A 22,922-nucleotide genomic window follows, 5' to 3' on the forward strand; every position below is an offset into this window, starting at 1 on the left:
TAATAAAAATAATAATAATAATAATAATAAAATATAATAAAGAATTACAACAACATACTCTGATTGCTTTCAGCAATCAGACAATTATTATTACTGTGTAATAAATAAAGATAAATGCATTCGTCACTAGGGGGCGTACAAACTGTGTAAATGCAAAGTGTACATGATAAGGTACAGATGACATGAACATGTTATTTATCTGAATTGTTAAGTAGTTCGTCTTTCCAATATTTAAACTTAAATAAGAAACGTAAATGAGGTTTTATATTTGTGTAAACAGGCTCTATTTTTTAAAAGTCTTCATAAAAAACGTGTTTCTGACATGATTTACAACAAAAGATTTTGATTGTGTTTGTAAAGCTTCTCTTAAAATATCTTTATTTTTATTGTCTTGACAGATTTAAAGACAAATTCCAAAGAAAACTGTGTTTTTGGTGTTTTTAACGTGTTCTTGTGGCTTTTTTTAAGGAAAGGAGGCTGTGAGAGAGTACGAGACGTTTATTTAAAAAGTCATTTAATCTACTGTATAGCATTTAGCTTAAATGCTATACAGTAGCATTTAAGCTATTAGCATTTAAGCTATTATACTGTGACTACAGTATGTATAGCTCAAATGCTACAATTTTGTTTTTTCATCAACATTCACCTAGAAGAGGGTTTTTCCATTCGGTTTTTGCTAGTTTAGTCCAGTCCTTACAGGTGGATACGGAGTGTCTGCAGGTGAGAAATGGTCACACCTTCACGGGCTCACAGGTGACCCGCATGAAGCATCCAGGTCATCACCGCTTATTGACCCGTAAGAGAAAACCTTCCTGTGTTTTTATGCTGCGGCCGACAGGTTGTAGTGAACAGGTGAACAACACGTCAGGTGATACGCAGGTGTGTCACAGATTTATTAACCCCGCCCCCAAATCCTGCAGACTGAACAAGGATCCTGCTAGTGCTGCGTTAGTAGTTAGTTAGTAGTTAGTTAGTAGTTAGTTAGTAGTTAGTCCTCATCTTAAGCCTTTTTAAAAAGTTGACTTTGACATGAAGAATTCTGCACGATCAAACGTTCACGACTCACCTGTCGTGTTTCTTGTGAATCTTTATTGTTTGGATATTTAAAAAAACACAAATTCTCCAAATAAGTTTGTCAACTCTTTAGTGTCTTAATACAGATTTAAAACTTTATGGATCAAAAGTTTTCCAGTTAAAACAATCATTAAGATTCTGTTCTTCCAGTAAACTTTGACGGATCGTGGATTTATTCTTTTCATCTGATTGGTTCAAACTGGATCAATAAACGTCAATAAGAACGAAAATCCTCAACAGGAACCAGGATAAAAACGGTGACACATTGAAGGTGTCTGGACGTTGGATCCTTTTCCAGTCGAGCCGGACCAGAACTTATCTGCCGGTCTTCTCGGGACACTGGATCCTGTAGCCGACCCTGTAGGCCTGCAGGTAGACCCGGGCCTGGTTTATCCTACGAGCAGAACCAGAACCTGTCAGCATAAGTTCTGAGGGTCCGGGACGCTGCAGCACAGAACCAGAACCTGTATTTGGTGCACAGCTGAACTCCCAGAGGTCCGCAGCGATCCACGAAGCTTTCCCTGAAGGCCTTCCTGACGGCTCTCGCCATGCTGACCACCACGGTGATGACCGGACAGGTTCTGAGGGAGGAACCAGCCCACACAGGATCACAGTGGACCTTCAGAACCAAAGAGGAGAGCTGCAGGACTCACAGTTTCTCACAGCGCAGGCCCGCCGTGCCCGGAGGACAGGTGCAGGTGTTGTGAGGGCTGCAGGTGGCGCCGTGCTGACACGGGGGCACGCAGGGCGTGGTGACGGCTGCAGGCGGGAAGAACAGACGACTCAGCGCCACAGAAGCGCGGAAGCCTTTCGTCTGATGAGATGCTTCCACCCACCGCTCTCACAGAAGGTCCCGCTGAAGCCTTTGGGGCAGCGGCAGCGGCTCAGGCCCACGCACACACCTGCGTTCTCACACGGCCTGGGACACCGGACCGGCTCTGACGGACACAGTCAAAGGTTTAACCGGAACGCCTTTAATCTAGATCCGATCGGAGAAAATCAGCTTCCACACGACGAGAGGAAGGAACAGTTAGAAATATCAAGGAAAAAGGCCGTAAATCACACCTGGGGTGGCAGACGAACAGGAAAAACGTTAGTGGACACTCTAAAACAAGTTATAAATATGAATAAAAACAGACGATTATTATTACAGAATAAATCAGGCAATATTGCAATATTTTTCTTATCGGAATTATCAGTGTGACGTCATGATGTCCATTATTGGCCGATAATTATCGCTAACCGATATTATCGTGCATCACGAGCTTTGAGCAAATCAGTTTATTCCGTATCAGAACCTCCTGGGATCGTTTCTGTTTGCTGAGCATCACAGAGATTTGATCTATAAAAATCTGTCAACCTCAATAAAATCTTTTAGTCGTTAATAAAACATATCAAAACTAAATAACTCATCACTTGAGATTCATTCAAATATATTTGTTTTTTACCCAATTTTGTGCAACAACAGTAAAAATCATCCCAAAAACTCAAAATGAAGCGATTTTGTGGATAAAAAGATTTAAAGTCGTTTATCCAAATTGTATTTGTAGAACAGAGTGATGGAACATTTCTTTGTTATTATCAGTGCTCACGATGGTTTACAGGTGAGTCTCTAAAGTCATGACTGTACGGTATTCCAGGTTATCATATTTAACTCCAGTACGTTTGCTGCAGCAGGAGGATCTTATTTTTATTTTGAAAAGAACAGATATGTGCTGCTGTCAAAAGTAAAATAAGTTATAATGGTTACAAATAGATTAATATAACTGTCATAAAATTTAATTACTGTAAATATTTAAAGGCCACATTTGACTGAATGACTTAATGTCCACAAAAACATAAAGTCGATTTTTAAACGGTTAGGAGGGATTTAGTGGATCTTGTTGGTCAGTAAAAAAATGGATCAAATTGATTTTTAGTATTTTTTCTCTTCAAGCAGCCCCCGACTAACAAACTGTTGAGTGGCGACTAGGATCAGTTCAGGAAGGGGTTAAAAATTTGGAACGAATTCCTGTTAGTAATTATTAATGTTAAAAATAAAATAAGATCCATTCCTTCTGTCTGGCGCCTGTTTTATTTTGAAAAACCTTGTTGGGTTGCTCATTGACACCATAACGTCGGTGTCACACATTCCACATCCGTCCCAGAGCCCCCTGGGTCATAAACTCCCCCGGGTTCTCCCCTCACCGATCTGGCAGCGCGCTCCCTGCCATCCTCCAGCACAGGTGCACTTGTTGACGTCCACACACCTCCCTCCGTTCTGACAGGCAGGAGTGCAGAGCGCTGCAACACAGGAACTCAGGTGAACGGCTGGAAAAACTTGCCGTTATTTTATTTTGAAGGCCAAAACGTTGACGCAGAAGCTGCAGGATTTGGTGACTCACGCGAGAGGCACTGAGGGCCGGTGTAGTCGGAGGGGCACTGGCAGGTGTCGGGGTCCACACAGCGGCCCCCGTTAGCACAAGGTAACTCGCACACGGCTGAAGAACAGAACCAGGAAGAACCAGAAACCAAATTTACGGCAATCTCACTCAAAACCGTAAAAAAGACAAACGCTTTTCCATTCACAGGTTAGAGTTTAGTCTTGTAGCTCCGCCCCTTTTGGCAGACAGGATTCTGCTACAGGTGACGTACCTGTGTGACACGTGGCTCCCGTCCAACCTGGAGGACACAAGCATTGGTTCCAGCGCACACAGGTGCCGCCGTGAGCGCAGGGGGGGGAACACACGGCTGACACGGGAAAATATAAATAAAAATAAATCTGGAGATCTGATGGTTATTTACTCACACATCATTCAAAAGGATGAACAGTTACAATCTATGGAGCTAAATTAGTGACAATATTATTTCAAACCCAAATAAAAAAATATTGTGTTTGGCCAAAATAAGTAAAATGTTCAAAACTTTTTGCTGTTCTAAAATAAAATTTAATATTTTCAACTTCAAACATTATGTTTTAGGTTTTAAAAAAATCAAAATTTTAATCTTTCAGATTTGGAAACCAAATCATTTTAAAAAAAGAGTTAAATGTGAAAAAAATGTTGAAACCTATAAAATAGAACATTTGAAGCAAAAAATATTTAAGTTTATTTTAGATCAGCAAAAAAGTTTTGGACATTTTACTTTTTTTGGCCAAACACAAATTATTTTTCTCTATTTGTTTTATTTGGGTTTCAAATATTATTTCCCTCAATTTAGCTCCATACAATACTGACGTCAAAACAATGTTAAATAAAGCAAAAATCCTTAAGTTACCATAAATGTATTTTACAATTCAGAAATCAAATGTTGAATTTTGTCATTTCAACAGTTCGTATTCTACAGTCAACATATGTGAAGTTTTCATTAGGATTCATTAGTTTTCAAAAGGATTTCATTTTGGTTTTCAGAAAATGTTAGAAAACGTCCTGCAATTGAGATGGATAATACCAGGGAACTTTGACTCAAAAACACAAAAGAAAACGAAAATATCAAAGATTTATGTTACTTTAAAATTAATTTACAATGAACAATGAATAGAAATGTCATTTTTAGGGTTAAAAACCAAAACCCCCACGGCAGTTTAAAATACAACAGATTTAGTTGTAATCATTCACACTAGAGTGATTCTCCTGCTTCTTTCCATATGTTTTTCGGCACATAAACTCAATCACACTTTCATCAATCTTGGTATCCAAACGCTCGTTCAGGACATTACTGCTTGAATTTTTGGTATTTATACTTTATAGTTTTTGAAATATTGGGGAAAATATGCTCCATTGGAAATGAATGAGAAAGTCTTCACATTTCAACATTTTAAATAGATTAGTAACAAACCTTTAAATATATTCATGGGCTTTGTTGGCTAATATTTTAGCAACATGCTAACGTTTCTGGCTAATTTGTTATCTATGAGGGTTTTAAAGGCTAATCTAGTTCTTACTTTCTATTTTAACACGATGCCAACATTGACTAATTTAGTTCTCTGAGGATATTTAGGCTATTTTGGAGTTTAGCTAGTGTTTAGCCAACAAGCTAGCTTTTTGGCTAATTTGGCATCTATTGAGGTTTTTTAAGGCTAATTTAGAGTTTAGCCTCTATTTTAGCAACAGGCTAACGTTTTTGGCTAATTTAGTTTACTGAGGAGTTTTAGCATTTTTTTTTAAGTTTAGCTACTATTTAAGCAAAATGCTAACTTTTTCTTTTTTTTTGCACTACAGTTTTTGGGCTAATTTAGAGTTTAGCTCATATTTAAGCAACACACTAAATATTTACTTGTATTAGGAATTTTTAAGCAATTTTACTAAAAATCTTTCAGAAATTTAGGTCAACTTCAGCGCTCTATCATAGTTCTATGACGACATTTCCAGTTTTTTAACAAATTTAACATTTTGTAAATAGTTTTTGCATTTTCAGAAAATCCATTTAGTGATTAAAGTAAATCACGTCACCATTTTCAGCAAAAAGCTTCAGCATCTTCAGCGAATACTTTCAGCTAAAAGCGTTCACATTAACATTATTACAGCTAATGCAACTTTTCCTGTTTTTATTTGAAATGATATTTTTAAAGATTTACAATTCTTATGGTAAATTCTAAACTGAAATATGCATTTTAAAATTTCTTTATCAAATTACAAATTGAAAACTCTTTGAATTATAAAAAAATCCATATTTTGTTTAATTATCACAGGATTTTTCTTAAAACAATTGTTTTCATTTGACTTTTCCTAATTTTCATTTCATTTAGATTCTGCTTTAGCCTCTATTATCATGTTTTATTAGTAAAAAGATTTGCTTTTATTATTATTATTGCTGGTTATTGCACAGATAATAATAGAACAATGTAGAACAAATGAGTTAACAGTAATTATTCACTAAAAATGAACTAATTTCTACAAATAATATATAAAAGAATAAAAGACAACTTTCATATTACAGTTGGTTTACAGCAAACTAGTGTCAGAAATATAATAAAATGTTAAGAACCATATTTTTAGAGGATGTTTTTATAAACTATTTTATTATTAAGGTCTTTAAGAACAACATTAACAGTTTGGAAAGTGAAGAATATCATCTGTTCTTTTAGAAAAATATTTAAAAAACTGTTTTAAATGAAATATATAAGGCAAAGGGAAAAAGACATTCAAAACTCAACCCTAAGGTTCAACAGTAAGAAATGAGCCTTGAATCAAATTTAATGATGATTTAATGTTTAAACCGTTGAAGTCGGATCAGAACTCTCCGGCGTGTTTGTGTTCCTCGGAGTTCCGAGAAATCCCCGTTTGGATTTCTTCGTCGGAACTTTCTGTTCCTGAACGAACGTTCTTGTTTTGGCTGCAGGATATTTGTTCCTGCTTTAACTTCTGACTCTCTGCAGCTCATCAAACCAAACGGCTTTCATGTGTCGCAGCTCAAACCCCAAAAGATCGCTCGATGACGCAACGAATGTCGGGAATTTAGGCAAATATGGAACGAACACGCCGTCCTTCCTTTGATGAAGGATTTGAGAGGAGATGTTCGCCAAAGGAAGCTCTGCTGTTTTTCATGGCTGCTGCAGAGATACTTTATTATTATTGCAGCAAAAACGCATTAAAGGAAGTTTTACTGGTTTTAACAGCTGCAGTAGCTCCATGTTACCACTAGATGTCGCCAAACACACTCCTGTGAATCTTCCTGCACAACAAAAACATTTTTAGTTCTCTGCTCCTCCACAGAGGAAGGTGGTACCTGAGCAGCCAGAGCGAGGAAACCCCTGAGGACACTCGCAGGTATTTGGGCCGACACAGACGCCGTTCTGACAGGGGGGGTCGCACACGGCTGGAACACACATTTGTGAATCAGGAAGGATGTTGGAGTCAAACTGTCATCAGACGGGATCACGCTCGCCGCACGCGGCGTCCGACTCACGCAGGCACTTGGTGGGGTCGTCCGCCCGCACTTCGTACCCGTCCTTGCAGCTGCAGTTGAACCCGCCGGGCCGGTTCTGGCAGAGCTGCTCACAACCTCCGTTTGTGAAGTCTCCACACTCGTCCACGTCTGAGCACAGAGAGGAAAGGTTTTCATATCCCACGACTGCAGGAAAGCTCCGGATAGAAACCAGGAGGTTCATCTGGATCTTTATGGTTCCAGAATTTAACTGACAGCCGAATACAGACGATCATGTTTCAAACTGGAGTTTAGAAAAATGACAAATAATCTGTTTAATAAATAGTTTAACAAAAGTGGCGTGTTCCTGTTCATCAAAAATGATCTAAAAATGATGTTAAAATAACCTTAAAATAATCTAAAATGATGTAAAATAACCTTAAAATAATCTAAAATTATGTAAAATAGCCTTAAGATGATCTTAAAAAAATCCAAAAATATTCCAAAAAATGATATTAAAAGGATATTAAAATTATTTTGAAATTATCTAAAAATTACTCAAAAATAATAAAATTATTATAATAAAATAAAATAAAAAATGATCTTAAAATGACCTAAAATATATGGTGGCGCAAAAATCCCTCCATATAAAACCTCGAATGTAAACTGCTCCACCAGAGATCAGCCAGTGGACTGAAAGTTGAGCTTTTTATTCAGAAATTCCTAAAACAATTTGTTTAGGAATAAAAATAACTAATAAATAAGTGGCTGGGAAAAATTGTAACAAAAATTTAATTGCGATTAATTTTTTCCAGATTTGTAATTAATTCGTTAATTATTTTTTAATCGATTTCCGGCACTAAAAATAAATCTAAAATAACCTTAAGATTGTCTTAAAATAATGCCCCAAAATCATATTCAAATGATATAAAATTATCTAAAAGTTATAAAAAATGATCTTACAATAATCCAAAAATATTCTGAAAATTATCTAAAAATTATCAAAAATATTTAAAACTATCCTAAAATAATCTAAAAATGATCTTAAATGATCTAAAAATCTCATAAAATAATCTTAAAATATTGTTCAATTGATCTAAAAATGTTTTATAAAAATGATCTAAAAATGGCATAAAATAGCTTTTTAAATGATCTTTAAATAAACATAGAAATTATCTAAAATAATCTTAAAATGATCTGACTTTTTTTTGGCAATTTCATTTGCAAAGTATAAAGTTTTGTTCTTAAAACTTTACATTTTGTTTGCAACTTAGAAAATGATGATCTCCAAACTGTGACTTTTGCTTGTAAAATAGTGGCACATAGATGCCTCCATATAAAGTCTCTACTGTCAATTACTCTGAAAAATCCACCAGTGAACAGAAATTTTAGGGTTTTCAGAAATTCCTAAAAAAAATTGTTTAAAGACATAAATAACTAAAGTTTGAAGGAATTTATTTTGATTTTTCATTTTAGAAATAAAGAGATTTAATGAATTTTATGATGGAAAATGACAATTTGTGGCTTTATCTATTCATTGTTTTCTTTTATTTACATTTTACAGCCAATTGAACGTATAATTTACAGTGTTTGCATTATTTTTGAAAGAGAAAACCGTCACAACTGTAACTGAATGTAGAACAAATATGATATTTGAAGAGTTTTGAGTCCACTAAAAATTAAATGTTTGAACATTTAAATCAGAGAAAGTGTGAAAAGGAGCATTAAACAGAAAATGGTCGTTCAGCTGGTTTAACGTGTCCGATTTTGAGTCATAACCTCCAATAAGTCACTTCCTGCGTGTTAACGTGACGGTTTAGACGGAGCCTCACCCTCGCAGCTCCTGCCGTCTTCCGCCAGCTTCCAGCCGCTTCCACAGCTGCACTGGATGTGTCCCTCGGCGGACACCGTACAGCCGTGGTCACAGCCCCCGTTCCTCCACGTACAGGAAGTAGCATCTGCTCAGACAAAAGCTCAGCTTCTTCACTGCGTTTTTTCCTCTCTTTAGGTTTCGTGTCTGAGGGACTGACTGGTGCAGGTGAGCTGGTCCCGGTCCAGCAGCAGGGGGGCGGGGCAGCTGCAGGCGTGTCCTCCCGCGCTGTTGGTGCAGACGTGGGAGCAGCCGCCGTTCTGCAGTTTGCATTCGTCGACGTCTGTGTGCACAAAGTGAATCGGCTGAGACCTTTCCCACTAACGCTCTCACTACTCTTCGTAAAAGCTGCATGACTGTCCACACGTGCATAATGGCGAGGAGGGCGACCACGGATCCTGCTGTTTATGCATGCTGGACAAATTGCTGACAATTAGCCAGAGGAAATGACTGAAAATGAGCGCTCCGAGCGCGGCGCTAAGTGGAAGCGTGTCCGGGAGGGACTGACCCACGCAGGTGGAGCCATCGATGTGCAGCTGGAAGCCCGGCCTGCAGGAGCAGCCGAAAGAGCCCCGAGTGTTGATGCAAATGTGCTGGCAGGGCGCGCCCGGACCGCCGCACTCGTCCACATCTGGGGATCACAACATGCCATCACAGAAATGAAAGGTTCCAGCAGCTTCCACAAACTTCTCTCTGCACAGTCAGGGTGAAGGTTTTCAGGAGCGATCGCTCCGTGAGAGCGGGAATCCTCCTGTAGGGCGAGGACGGAGTCACACTTCACCGACAAATTCATTACGCAGCCAAGTTACAAGCTGCCAAATTGATTTATTACATGGCAACCTTCACGGAGAGGACGGTTCTGTTCTTCCCAAAGCCGCTTAAGTTCATTCTTTATGCTGAGAAATTAAAAAAGTATCTGTTATGACTGCACGGCTCGATAAAGAACATCATTTCCTGGCTGCTCCTCAGTTCTGGACTTCAGTGTTTGGATCTGGAGTTGAGTTTGAGGTGACGCAGTGAAGCGCAACAGCGCATGCTAATAACTTATCAAAGTCTGTTTCTAAGAAAGCAGCAGCGAATGGAAGGAAAAGCTCATGAGGAACGACTACGACTACGAGTCAGGAAGGGACTGAGAACTGGATTTACCTGATTAAAGTCTACAGCTGGAGAGTCAAACTCAATCACACAAGGAGATAAAATCTAAAACACACTTTAGGTCGAACAGGATAAACATTTATGGAACACTCTAAATCAAACACTCTTAAACTACATTCTTAAAACTTTAAAACCGTAACCTTTTAACATAATTATGAACTAGATATACAACATTACCTGTGATAATGCTAGTGTGAATGCTGGAAGCTGAATTTGGCTGCTGAAGATGCTGAAACTGATAGCTAAAAACACTAAAATTGATAACTGAAAACCGTGAAACTGAAAGCTTAAAACGGTGAAGATGATAGCTAAAAACGCTAAGACTGATAGCTGAAAATGCTGAAGCTGGTAGCTAAAAACTCTGAAGATGATAGCTGAAAACACTGAAATTTACAACTGAAAATGCTGAAACTGATAGCTGAAAACGATGAAGATGACAGCTGAAAACACTAGAGCTGACAGCTTAAAATGCTGAAGTTAAAAGCTGAAAACGCTGAAATTTACAGCTGAAAATGCTGAAACTGATAGCTGAAAACGCTGAAGATAATAATTGAAAATGCTGAAGCTGATAGCTAAAAACACTGAAGATGATAGCTGAAAATGCTGAAATTTACAACTGAAAATGCTGAAACTGATAGCTGAAAATGCTGAAACTGATAGCTGAAAACGATGAAGATGACAGCTGAAAACACTAGAGCTGACAGCTTAAAATGCTGAAGTTAAAAGCTGAAAACACTGGAGTTGATAGTTGAAAATGCTGAAGTTGTTAGCTGAAAAAAACACTGAAATTCATATCTGAAAACACTGAAGTTAATAGCTGAAAACACAGAAACTGATAGCTGACGGCCTCAGTTGTATTTACTCTGTGTACAGTCTGGTTGTCGTTGCTATTTTACATGTTTATGTGTTTATCTACAATAAAAAATAGAACCATGTGTTTTATAATTTTGATTTTTTTTGTCTTGCTTTTGATTTTTAATATTGGAAAATGTTTGTTGTTGACATGTTTGTAATAAAAAGGCGGGGCTTCCTTTACCTGTGCAGGTGTGTCCGTCCTGCTCCAGCTGGTAACCTGCGGCGCAGCTGCAGCTGTACCCCCCCGGCTCGTTGGTGCAGTTGTGCTCACAGCCGCCGGCGTTCAGAAGACACTCGTCGATGTCTGTAAGAGAAGTGACCTCAAGGGGGCGCCGTGACAACCACCCACCGTTTCTGCTGCTGCAGGGAGACGCGGCGGTCGGTCCTCACCGTAACAGGTGTGCCCGTCACCGTTGAAGCCCTGGTAACACTGGCAGAAATACGAGCCGATCACGTTGCCACACCGCGCGTTGATGTCACACCTGTGGCTCCCTGAGGCGCACTCGTTCTCGTCTGGAAGAGATTCAGTCGCTGAACCCTTAAACATGTGGAGCGACTTTCCCAAAATTAGAGGATTTACCTTCACAGTGTGAGCCGTTTCCACGGTAACCGGGTGGACAAACACACTTGTAGCTCCCAAACGTGTTCTCACACACCCCCCGCCCATCGCACGACCCGGGACTCTCCAGACATTCGTCCACATCTGAAGAAGAAGAAGTCAAAGCGCGAGCGTGCACGCCGGGTGAAGATGAAATCATCAAGTTCTGCTCGTGCTCAACGGAACAAATTCAACACAAAGGCAGGAAGTGGAAGTGTTAAACGTCAGGAGGACTTCCTGACTCTCAGAGTCTGGAGAGCAGCAGCAGGTGAAGGAGCAGAAGAAACAAAGAAAGACGACAAACAGAAAACGGTCAAGAAGACTTTTATTTAGAAAAAAGGTTAAAATAAAGCTGCAGGCAGCGTGAGGCCCGCAGGTGCCACCTGCCCTCGCCACGTCCCAGAACCCTCGCCACGTCCCAGAACCCCCTCACACCTGCCCTCGCCACGTCCCAGAACCCCCTCACACCTGCCCTCGCCACGTCCCAGAACCCCCTCACACCTGCCCTCCCTGGCTGAGCGGCTGCTTAAGAACCTCACTTTCTTCTTCTGCCCCTCCCACCCAATCAGAGACAAATTAGGAAAAGAAAAAGGACTTTTCTGTGGGTTTTATCTCCATAGCAACTATTTTATTTTTGAGTCACCTGGGAGTGATGAACAGGTCTGAAGAATTCTCAGAAGAATCTACAAAAGCAAACTTTTGTGGAAACGCACATTTTTTGTTAACCCCGCCCACATTCCTAATATGTTGATATCGAATGTTATGTTGTTTTGTTCAGCTGGAGAAAAAGATTCATGTTTTAGATTTCAAAATATTAAGTAAAAAATCTAAGTTTGGAGTCAATTTAGGATCAGCTTAAAGTGAATGAAGAAACAGATTGTTTATTCGGGAAAAAGGGAACATTTGAAAACAAACAAATAAAAAATTAACAAAAAAAAACAGAAAATCCTAAAAGAATAGAATTTGTCAAAAAAAATTGTAAAATTGACAAAAATAAATGAAAATTTGACAACAAAATTGTAAATTTGAAAAATAAATTAAAAATATGAGAAGGTTTTTTTTTTACATAATTGTAAATGTAAATTTGAAAAAAAAAGAAAATTTGAAAAAAATGAAAATTTAACAACAAAACTGTAAATTTGAAAAAATAGAAAAAATAAAAAAAGGAAACTTGACAAAAAAATTGAAGATTTCAAAAAAATTCAAATTCCTCAACAACACTGTAAATTTGAAAAAACATGAAAACATGAAAAAATGAAAATTTGACCAAAAGATTTAAAAATAGAAAAAAAATTAAAATGTACAAACAAAATTGCGAATTTGAAAAAAAATTGTAAATTTGGAGATAAATGAAATTTTGAAAATGAAATCATAAATTGAAAAAAATGAAAATTTAAAACTTGAATAAAAAGAAAACTATAAAACCAAAACTGTTACCAACTATAAAAAAATGATTTGTGGATTTATTTGACTGGTACTAAAGGGGATGTTTTCGTAAAATTCAACATGGCCGCCTCCTTCTGAGGTCAAATGTCAACAAAGCTTTGGTTGAGTTGTAGACTTAACCTGGTGATATCAGAGTGAAATTTTGTGAAGATTGCTCAAACGTTTTTTTTTTCAATATTGTGCAAAAACATGGCCGCAAAGCCGCAGGTCCTGTTGCCATCCCATAATAATTTCAAAGCTTCCTTTGGGTGTCCGTGACACGTGTGTTCTGGCTTCATTAGTGGATTTTGACGTATTTTTGAGCCTCACAAGAGATTTTGGCCCCATTTTTTTTACGGTTTCTCCCATTGTGATGTCATCATTTCTGGGGGGCGGGGTTTCACTATGCCGAATTTAATGTGTGTGCAATTTTTGGGGAGTTTTCGCTCAAACTTTTGCTCTAAGTTGCCGTATGAAAGAAGAATTGTGCAAACATCTGATCCTTCAGTCCATGACTGCTGCTGGAGAACTGGAGCTCCTCAAACGTCCACGCCGTCAGAGGACATCCTGAACGTCTGTGCAGAACGGAGAATCACATCCAAACATGCAGGAGCCAAACTCTTACCGAGGCAGCCGGGGGTTCCCGCTCTGAATCCCAGCCCGCACTGACACAGGAAGCTGCCCGCCGTGTTCACGCACACGTTTCCCAGATCACGCCGGCATTGCTCCTCGAAGCTGCACTCGTCCACATCTGTGCAGACGCAGATCAGGAGGACAAACCAACAACCTCCATGATGGGCTGTAAGCCAATGTTTGATTGACAGACTCTCGGACCAATCACTGCTCACTAACGTCGCCCGGTCCCAAAATGGCTGATTGGGCGATATCCGCACCGCGGAAAAATGGCGACTCAATTGACTTCATTTCGAGGTGACAGGCAAAGTGGGGGTGGGGTTGCTCCACGCCAACAGTCCCGCCCACAACTCGGATGGATTTCTAACGAACTCCTACCGCTCTGCAGAAACTATGTCCTAGAAAACGACTTTTTTTTTTTTTTTTGTCAAAAAATGACACAATCATAACTGAAAAAGCACTGAGAACGCTTTAACAAATGTTTAAAAAATGGAACTTTAACAATATTTTGACTCTCTTTCCACTTTGAAATGGAGTTTGAAGGTCAACAAAACCCTCACAGAAGACATAAATATAGAGACGTTTTTACGCTGCAGAGACTCTTCAAGCTGTTCGTCCTTCAACCGTCTGTGAGAAGAACGTTTCACGTCTTCTTTCTCAAAACAGACGAAGCTGAAGGTTTTCCTGGACTGTTTTGTCCCGTTTGTTCTCCAAACACGTCTTAAGGTGTCGCGGGGGGGGGGGGTCGTCCTTGTCCTACTTTTCTTCTCAAAAGTTCCCGTCTGCTGGATTCACATCAAACCTGACAAAAACCTGAAGCTCCTCCAGAATCATTTTAAAACATTTTTACCTTAAAATAAGTTTATTCTATCACATACAGATGTTTTGCATCTAAGCGTTCACTATAGTGATTCTGCTGCTGCTTTCTGGATGTTTTTCTGCACGTAAAACTCAATCACACTTTCAGAGATTCAATTAATCTTGGTATCAAACATTCATCTCGTTCAGGACATACTGATTGTATTTTTGGTTTTCATAAACTTTATCATTTTTGAAATATTGAGTAAAATATGCCTCATAGAAAATAAAGGAGAAAGTCTTCAAATGTCATAATTTTAAGTAGATTATCAACAATTCTTTAAATATGTTCATGAGATATGTTTTCATCTTTATAGTAATTTAAAAAAAATTTAGTTTAGCTAATTTTTTAGCAACATGCTAACATTTTTGACTAATTTAGTTTACTGAGGAATTTTAGGCCATTTTGGAGTTTAGCTAATGTTTAAACAATGAGCTAGCTTTTTGGCTAATTATTATCTAATAAGGTTTTCAGGCTAATTTGGAGTTTAGCTCATATTTAAGAAACAGACTAAATATTTTTGCAAAGTTGTCATATATTATTGCTTTTTAAGTAATTTTACAATACATTTTTTAGAAATGTAGGTCAACTGAAGCACTCTTTCATAGTTCTTTAACAAAATTTGTAGTCTTTTAGCAAATGTAACATTTTGCAAATAGCTTTTGCATTTTCAGCAGATCCTTTTAGAAATAAAAGTACATTGCGTCACCATTTTCAGCAAAAAGCTTGAGCGTCTTCAGTGATTACCTTCAGCAAACAGCGTTCACACTAGCATTATCGCAGGTGATGGAATTTTTCTAGTTTTAGATGTATTTTTTCATGCGTTTGCTGCCAAAATAGTGTTTTTAAAGCTTCATCTTTCATCCCCGAAGGCAGAAGTATTTGTATTTGGGTTTAATTATGTGTGTTTCCGTCGTACCGACACATCCCTGCCCGTGCAGAGCCCTCACGTATCCTGTGGGGCAGGAGCAGATGAAGGAGCCCAGGGTGTTTGTGCATTCCTCGTCGCTCTGACACGCCAGCAGGCCCGTCACCTCCGCCAGCGCGCATTCGTCCACGTCTGTGAAAACCCGCCATGGAAACAGGTTACAGCAGGAGTTCAGGGAAACAGCCCTAAAAACAGCGACAAAAGGCATCACACACAGAGGCTTACAAACCCTGGCACCCTCCGGAGCCCATCAGGTAACCACGGTTACAGCGGCAGGAGTAGGAGCCCCTGGTGTTGGTGCAGATGGCGTGGGGGCCACACGGCTCGTCTCCTCCACACTCATCAACATCTGTCCAGAGAGGAACGACGAGGTGAAGATCCTCCCTCACAGAGAGCAGACGTTATTCTTCTGAAGACGATCTGGTCGGGGTCAGCTCTTACCTGTGCACTCCCCCCCCGTGTTCAGAGCGAACCCCACGGCGCAGCTGCAGGTGTCTCCGGTCTTCGTGGCTCCAGGTGGACATCCACAGCCGCTCTTCTGCATCTGCTGGTTCCCCGGACACCGAGGAGCAGGAGTGGAGCTCGGAGGAGCAGGAGGAGGCAGCTGGGCTGAGAGGTTCAAGCAAAGAGGAAGCAGATTCAGGAGAAAGGAGCAGCAGGAGGCTCCAGGAGGATCAGAGACTCACATGAGTCCGTGTGGCTCCACAGGGCTTCACTGAGCTTCAGGAGGGCGTTTTCAATGACCTGCTGGAGACACAAAGAAGCTGAAGTTCCTCCTCGTGACCTCAGAGAGAAATCTAGCTGTCAAAGTCAATCGTACAGGGGTCCGAAATCCAAAACACACCCGAGGTCGCGGGCCGAACAGAATAAACATTTATTGAACACTAAAACTACATTTTAAAACTTTAAAAAACGAACTTTTTAACAGAACTTTGAATAATGAAAAGGCAGGAATATTATTCCAGAATAGTGCTGCCACAAACGATTATTTTAATAGTCGACTAATCTGGTCATTCACAAAGTGGATGTAGAGCACACATCTTAACCACCATTAGCTTTAGACTAATTAAAAATAAAGACAATGAAGATGATAGTTTATTGAACCTTTAATGAATCATGCAGCCTCTGTCCTTTGTTAGTTTCTGGTGTTAAAACAAGATTACCTGCGATAATGCTAGTGTGCACGCTTTTTTGCTGAAAATGGTGACACAACTGACTTTAACTGCTGCAGGGATTTACTGAAAATGCAAAAGCTATTTGCAAAATGTTAAATTAGCAACAAGACTGGAAATTTTGCGAAAGAACTATGAAAGACGGCTGAAGTTAACCTCAATTTCTGAAAAATTTGTAGTAAAAATTCCTAATACATGCCAATTTTGCAAAAATATTTAGCATGTTGCTTAAAAATGAGCTAAACTCCAAATTAGCCCAAAATCCCTCAGTAAACTAAATTAGTCAAACACATTAGCCTGATGCTAAAAAAGAAGCTAAACTCTAAAAAGCCTATTAACACTTCAGTAGATAAAAAATAAGCCAAATTCGTTAGCATGTTGCTAAAATATTAGCTAAACTCCAAAATAGCCTAAAATTCCAGAGTAAAAAAAATAGTCAAAAACATTAGCATGTTCCTAAAGTAGAAGCTAAACAAAAATTAGTCTATAAAACCGGAGTAGATAATAAATCAGCCAAAAAAGTTAGCATGTTCCTAAGATATTAGCTAAACTCCAAAGTAGCCTAAAATTCCTTAGTACATCAAATTAGCCAAAACCGTTAGCATGTTGCTAAATTAGAAGCTAAACACTAAATTAGTCTGAAACCTCAGTTAGATAGAAAATTAGCCAAAAATGTTAGCATGTTGCTAAAATATTAGCTAAACTGAAAATTAGCATAAAAACCCTTAGTAGATGCCAAATTAGCCAAAAAGCTAGCACATTGCTTAAGTATTAGCTAAACTAAAAAATAACAAAAATTCCTCAGTAAGCTAAATTAGTCAAAAATGTTAGCATGTTGCTAATATATTAGCTAAATTACAAATTTTTTGGAAAAATTACTATAAAAGATGAAAACATAACCCATGAATATATTTAAAGGTTTGTTGATAATCTGCTTAAAATTCTGACTTTTGAAGACTTTCATTCATTTCCTATGGGGCATATTTTGCTCAATATTTTAAAAACTATAAAGTTTATAAATACCAAAAATTCAAGCAGTAACGTCCTGAACGAGCTGAACGTTTGGATACCAAGATTAATGAAATCTCTGAAAGTGTGATGGAGTTTTTACCTGCTGAAAAACGAACAGAAAGCAGCAGGAGAATCACTTTAGTGTGAATGCTGACTAAGCAATCACACAAATAAATGAGGTCGGCATCTGAAACAAAGAACTGTTTTTCACTAAAGATAAAGTTTTGGTCTCACTGACTCAAATATGAAAAAAAAGTTATTTTTTTGGTGCTCAATGCTCAAAACTTTGCTCAACTATGATGCACTCTGACTCCATAGAATATAAAGTACAGACTAATCGACTATTAAATTAGTCGACTAATTCAATGATCGATTAGTCGACTAATTTAATAGTCGACTAATCTTTATAGTTGACTAATCGACTTTTAAATTAGTCGACTAATTCAATGATCGATTAGTCGACTAATTTAATAGTCGACTAATCGACTATTAAATTAGTCGACTACGGCGGGCCGGATCCGGCCCCCGGGCCGTGACTCACATGAGACCTGGAATCTTCTCCTCCATCGCCGGGTCTCCTCTTCGGGTCCACCTTCTCCACCTCGTTCTCCTGGAGGCCGCTCCAGGGTCCCGCCACGGAGGAGACCAGGAGCAGGACGGAGGTGACGGTCCAGAGGACAGGCATCACCTGAGGAGCAGACATTCCTGCACACTCAAGGTCACGTGGTGCCCGGCGCGCGCGCCTGCTTCCAGTTCAGACAGGCGCAGCTGCAGTCTGTTATTACCCCCCCACCCCCACGCGTCTGCGCAGAACAAAAGATCAACTTCACCCAAAAACACGCTCCGTAAACAAACGGCTCCGTTCACCGGAACAGAGGAGGAGTGGGCGCGCGGGACCGGGACTCAGACTCACCGGCTCGGTTCGGGTTCGGCGGCTCCTTCACAAAAGTCACGCGGGGGGAAAAAAACCTCCCGACTCTCAGGAAGCGGTTTTCTGCCCTCCTCCCCCTCCTCCTGCCCCCCTCGTGGCGCGCGCGCGCAGGGGGGGTGGACGATCCCGAGACCACATCCTGAACCTCCCATTCCAGAAACCCCCCAGGAGAGGAGCAGCCGTGGAGGAGGAATCCTCTCTGATGGAGACAGCAAATGTTCACACCGGAAACAACAAACAAATATTCTAGTTCATCCATATTTGTACATAAAAAAGTTCTGCAGAAGGTCACGAGGAAGTAAACAATAACACAGAAGAACAAAATGAGATTTTAGGAGGAATTTACTGACGTTCCTCAGCGTGTTAGTCCATCACTGTCATAGACTGTACATGATCACCGTCCTTTAAAAAGACAAAGATTTAATTTGAATGTTGAGTCAAAGAAGAGTTTGTATGTGTCAAAGTCAAGGCCCGGGGGCCGGATCCGGCCCTCCAGATCATTTTATTTTATTGTTATTGATGGCCTGATGTTATCTTGCGCTCATTTTTATATTTTTTTTAAAAATATATTTTTATGGAGAGTGAAATATTGAGAGTTATTTAAGGTTTAAGTTGATTTATTCTGGAATAATATTCCTGCCTTTTCATTATTCATGATTATGTTAAAAAGTTACAGTTTTAAAGTTTGAAAAATTGGCATTCTGTTAGCTTTTGGACTATTTTGACATTTATTAAGATTTTTAACCTATTTTGGAGTTTAGCTAATATTTCAGCTACTTCTAGCTGTTTTGGCTAATTTAGGCTTTTTTCAGTTTTTTAGGATATTTTGAAGTTTAGCTATTTTTTTCAGCTACATGGTAGCTGTTTTGAGTAACCCAAGTTTTTTTTTTTTTTATTTTTCAGGTTAATTTGGCATTTAGCTAATATTTGAACTGTCACCTTCAGTGTTTTTAACTATCAATTTCAGCATCTTCAACAGCCAAATTCAGCTTCCAGCATTCACACTAACATTATCATAAGTAATGTTATATATATCTAGTTCATAATTATTTTAAAAAGTTACGGTTTTAAACTTTAAAAACATAGTTTAAGAGTGTTGAATAAAGGTTTATCCAGTTCGTCCCGCGACCTCAGGTGTGTTTTGGATTTTGGCCCCCTGTGTGATTGAGTTTGACTCTCCTGTTGTAACTGTATTATAATTCTTCATTACCAACAAATTTTGCATAAATACAGTGTAATTAAAAACAAAATGTTTCCTTAAAGAAAATATAATAGTTTGACATTTTATTTTTTTGATAATTAGGCGTTCCTTTTAATATATTTTGCCAAAAAAGCTAGCTTGTTGCTTAAGTACTAGCTAAAGTCCATAACTGCCTAAAATTCCTCAGTAAACTAAATTAGTCGTTAGCCTGTTGTGAAAACAGAAGCTTAACTCTAAATTAGCCTAAAAAGCCCAGCAGACAACAAATTAGCCAAAGACGTTATCATGTTGCCAAAATAGCTAAACTCTAAATATTATGAAAATTATTTTAAAAGATGGAATTTGGATTCGGAGTCATCTGCCTTTTTTTTCAGAAACGCATCATTATAAGTCTGATTTTGTGTCAGATTTTACTCTAAATCAGACTCACTGTTTTTCTTTGTTAATCAATATTCTGGCACGAGAGTTTCTTAGTTTGTTTTTCTTAAACTCAGCCACTGAAGTTGTTTTTTCTGGTTTAAATTCAGACTCTCGTTAGCTGATTAGCTTCAGTGTTTGTGCAGCTTAAATCACAGGACAGGAACTCAACGAGGGAACAACATCTCAGCTTTAATCTACATGAACACAAACATACATTTCTGTACTGATAACAGTTTAAATAAATACATAAATAGGCGAGCACAAGGAGATCCTAACACGTTTAACCGTCCTGTCGGTGAACAATCCGCTGGTCTTTTGCTGTGAACATGCTCAGAGTCCCATCATGCTCGTCCGTCTCACTGGAGGGTTTCTTGAGAACATATTCCAACAGTGTTTACATTAAAATGCAAATGGAATGCAGCAGCACAGGAATCAAATCAACGTGATTGAAGTTTTTCTTCATAACGTGGCCGTGTGATTGTCAGGCTCTGAGCTCCAGCTTAGACAGATTACACTCCATCGATTCGATGTGTGACGGCGTCTGAAAGCTGACCTTTCATGAGCCACTGTGTTGTTTGGGTGATGCTCATGAGAATTGGCAGGAGCTGCTGTGTCGTCTGTGTGTAAAATGTCAAGAGATCCGGGTGAGGACTCTCCTGTGAGGCGCCGCGCTCCGTCCTGGCTGACGGCGTGCAGTCATGAAACGGTGAGGAATGACGTACGCACTGGAGCGCGTCAGGGACGAGGACCAGGATGGTGGATGTGCACCGTGTGCAGAGCGAGTCCCGCGGGGGGGTGGTCGTCATGGAGGTGTTAGAAGGGCGTGTCCATCTGGCTGCCCTTTGCAGCAGGTGAGACCACGCCGTAGCTCCTCTCTCGCCACCTCAGCCACTGCATGTGGAGCTCCTTCTGCACCTGTCGGACAGGAAGAGGGGCGTTGGTGCTCGGAAAGAGGTTCGGATGTGACAGATGTGAAGCTGTGAGGAACTACTGAACAAAATATGTCAAAGTATGTCCATAAAGCTATATGGAACTGTTTAAAAACTATAAAACTACACAAAAACTATGTAAAAAAAGAAATAAACAAGTACAAGTATTTAGAAAAATTTGAAAATGTGTAAAAGTATGTATTTAAAATACATGAAGCTGCTTTAAAACTATGTAACTACAAAAAACTACATAAAGCTAAAGAAATAACCAAATAAAATAAAAAATAAATATAAATGAACTAGATGAAATTTTAAACTATAAAAATATACAAAACCAATGTAAAACTTAACTATGTAAAACTAAGAAATAACTAAGAAAAATTATGAAAAAATCTGTAACAAATGTGTAAAAGTATGTAAATAAAAATATATAAAAATGTTCAAAAACTATAAAACTACACAAAAACAATGTAAAGTAATAACTATGTAAAATTATGAAAAAAACTGAAAAAAACTGTAGAAGTATCTAAATGAAACTTTATAAAACTGTAAACTATAAAAATATAATAAAACTATGTAAACTAAAAATTAACAATGTAAAACTAAGTTTATAAAATTATATAGAACATTTAAACTATGTAAACACCATGTGGAATTATAAACATACTTAATATGGAAAAATGTAGTGTGTAAGATTAAATAAAAACTAAAACTTAAAAAAAATATTAAAAACTATTAAAATCAAACCATTTAGAATTGTTAAAATTTTTAAAACTATGAAAAAAATTTAGAAAACTACATATAAATATGTCAAAATATTTAAATAAAAATAGGAAAACTGTTTAAAAACAATAAAACTATACAAAAACCGTTTAAAACTGAGAAATAACTATGGAAAATTATTAGGACAAAAACTTAAAAATATATAAACAAACAATATGAAATTGTTAATATATATATATATATATATATATATATATATAAATAATACAATGTAACAATGTGTAAAAATATGTAAAACTATGTAAATAAAACTATGTGGAACTAAAAAATAACTGTAAAATTATGAATAAAACTGTTCAAATATGTAAAACTATGTAAATCTATGGAAAAGCAGTAACATATATTTAAAAGTTTGTCAAATTGTGTGAATCCAAGAAAAAAAATATGTAAAACTGTAAAAAAGTGAATTTACTGTAAACTATAATGGAGTGGAACTGTTTACACTGTAAATACAAATATATTAAACTGTTTATATAAAAGCCTGAAAACTATGTAAAAACTAAAACAAAAAACAAAAATCAGTGAAATTCTGTAAATACTATGTACCACTTTGTGAAAACTTTATCAAAACTACGTAAAAATAAAAGAAGTTCATTTACTGTAAAGCATAAAGGATGATGGGAGTATAAAGTTGCTTCTTGCTGCTCCTTTTCAAGCATTTAATGAAACTCTACTTGATTATTTAAATTCAATTTGACACTGAAATTGTTTGAAATAAATAATAAAATAATAATCAATCAACAAAAGCCTGAGAAAAAGTGGAACATTAAATGTGCTTTTATCCTTCTTTGAAAACCACCTCTAAAGCTAACTACTAGAATCTAAGTGGAAATCTTTGTACAAATGAAAAATGTTGATGAACAAAAGAAAATATCCTGAAAATGTCCAAAGTTTTAAATATGAGAAACTTTACAGAATCCAGTTGAAGGAATTCAATAGCAGCGTTTCAGAGTTCAAGGCTGAGCTGCGTTTTTAAATTCTCTTTTTGAAAAAAACATTTCTTTATGCTGTAAGAAAACTATAAAAGCATCAAGAAATGAAGCTTTTTCTCCATTTATGTTCAGCTTTTCTGCAGAAGGTCTCTTCTCTGAAAGTGGGTCATTAAAAAGAATTCAAACTTCACGTACAGCAGGAGGTCAAAGTCAATCACACAAGAGGCCAAAATCCAAAACACACCTGAGATAGCAGGACAAACGGGATAAACATTTATGGAACAAACTAAAACTATATTTTT

The 22,922-nt window shown here is 37.9% G+C and overlaps 2 protein-coding genes across 6 annotated transcripts in view; both read right to left on the minus strand.

Moving 5' to 3' along the window:
* Window positions 1-872: 872 nt before the first annotated feature.
* si:ch211-221n20.8 (multiple epidermal growth factor-like domains protein 6) lies at window positions 873-18,488 on the minus strand. 4 transcript variants are annotated; one of them, XM_024278933.1, is made up of 22 exons: window positions 18,338-18,488; window positions 17,966-18,112; window positions 15,928-15,988; window positions 15,683-15,850; window positions 15,471-15,590; window positions 15,233-15,373; window positions 13,447-13,572; window positions 11,379-11,501; window positions 11,189-11,311; window positions 10,980-11,102; window positions 9,297-9,419; window positions 8,949-9,071; window positions 8,751-8,876; window positions 6,961-7,089; window positions 6,781-6,870; window positions 3,709-3,804; window positions 3,459-3,554; window positions 3,262-3,357; window positions 1,911-2,012; window positions 1,728-1,833; window positions 1,539-1,655; window positions 873-1,468 (listed from the first exon to the last, which is right to left on the minus strand). In XM_024278933.1, exons 2-22 carry the CDS (start codon window positions 18,107-18,109, stop codon window positions 1,390-1,392), a joined length of 2,412 nt encoding a protein of 803 aa, XP_024134701.1. In that variant the 5' UTR covers window positions 18,110-18,112; window positions 18,338-18,488; the 3' UTR covers window positions 873-1,389. The 4 variants fall into 4 exon arrangements, with proteins under 4 accessions (XP_024134701.1, XP_024134699.1, XP_024134700.1 ...); XM_024278931.2 differs by lacking the exon at window positions 18,338-18,488 and having other exon boundaries at window positions 17,966-18,215; XM_024278932.2 differs by lacking the exon at window positions 18,338-18,488 and having other exon boundaries at window positions 15,928-15,985; window positions 17,966-18,213.
* A 1,652-nt stretch (window positions 18,489-20,140) lies between these two features.
* ghrhrl (growth hormone releasing hormone receptor, like) overlaps window positions 20,141-22,922 on the minus strand; it is a 32,671-nt gene continuing 29,889 nt past the window's right edge. For both annotated transcript variants that reach the window (XM_024278401.2, XM_036211411.1), the window contains exon 13: window positions 20,141-20,891. In XM_024278401.2, coding sequence (XP_024134169.1) covers window positions 20,790-20,891 — 102 coding nt within the window. In that variant the 3' untranslated portion in view covers window positions 20,141-20,789. The remainder of the gene's footprint in view (window positions 20,892-22,922) is intronic.

This window comes from Oryzias melastigma, linkage group LG4 (genome assembly GCF_002922805.2).
Source record: "Oryzias melastigma strain HK-1 linkage group LG4, ASM292280v2, whole genome shotgun sequence".
NCBI lineage: Eukaryota > Metazoa > Chordata > Actinopteri > Beloniformes > Adrianichthyidae > Oryzias > Oryzias melastigma.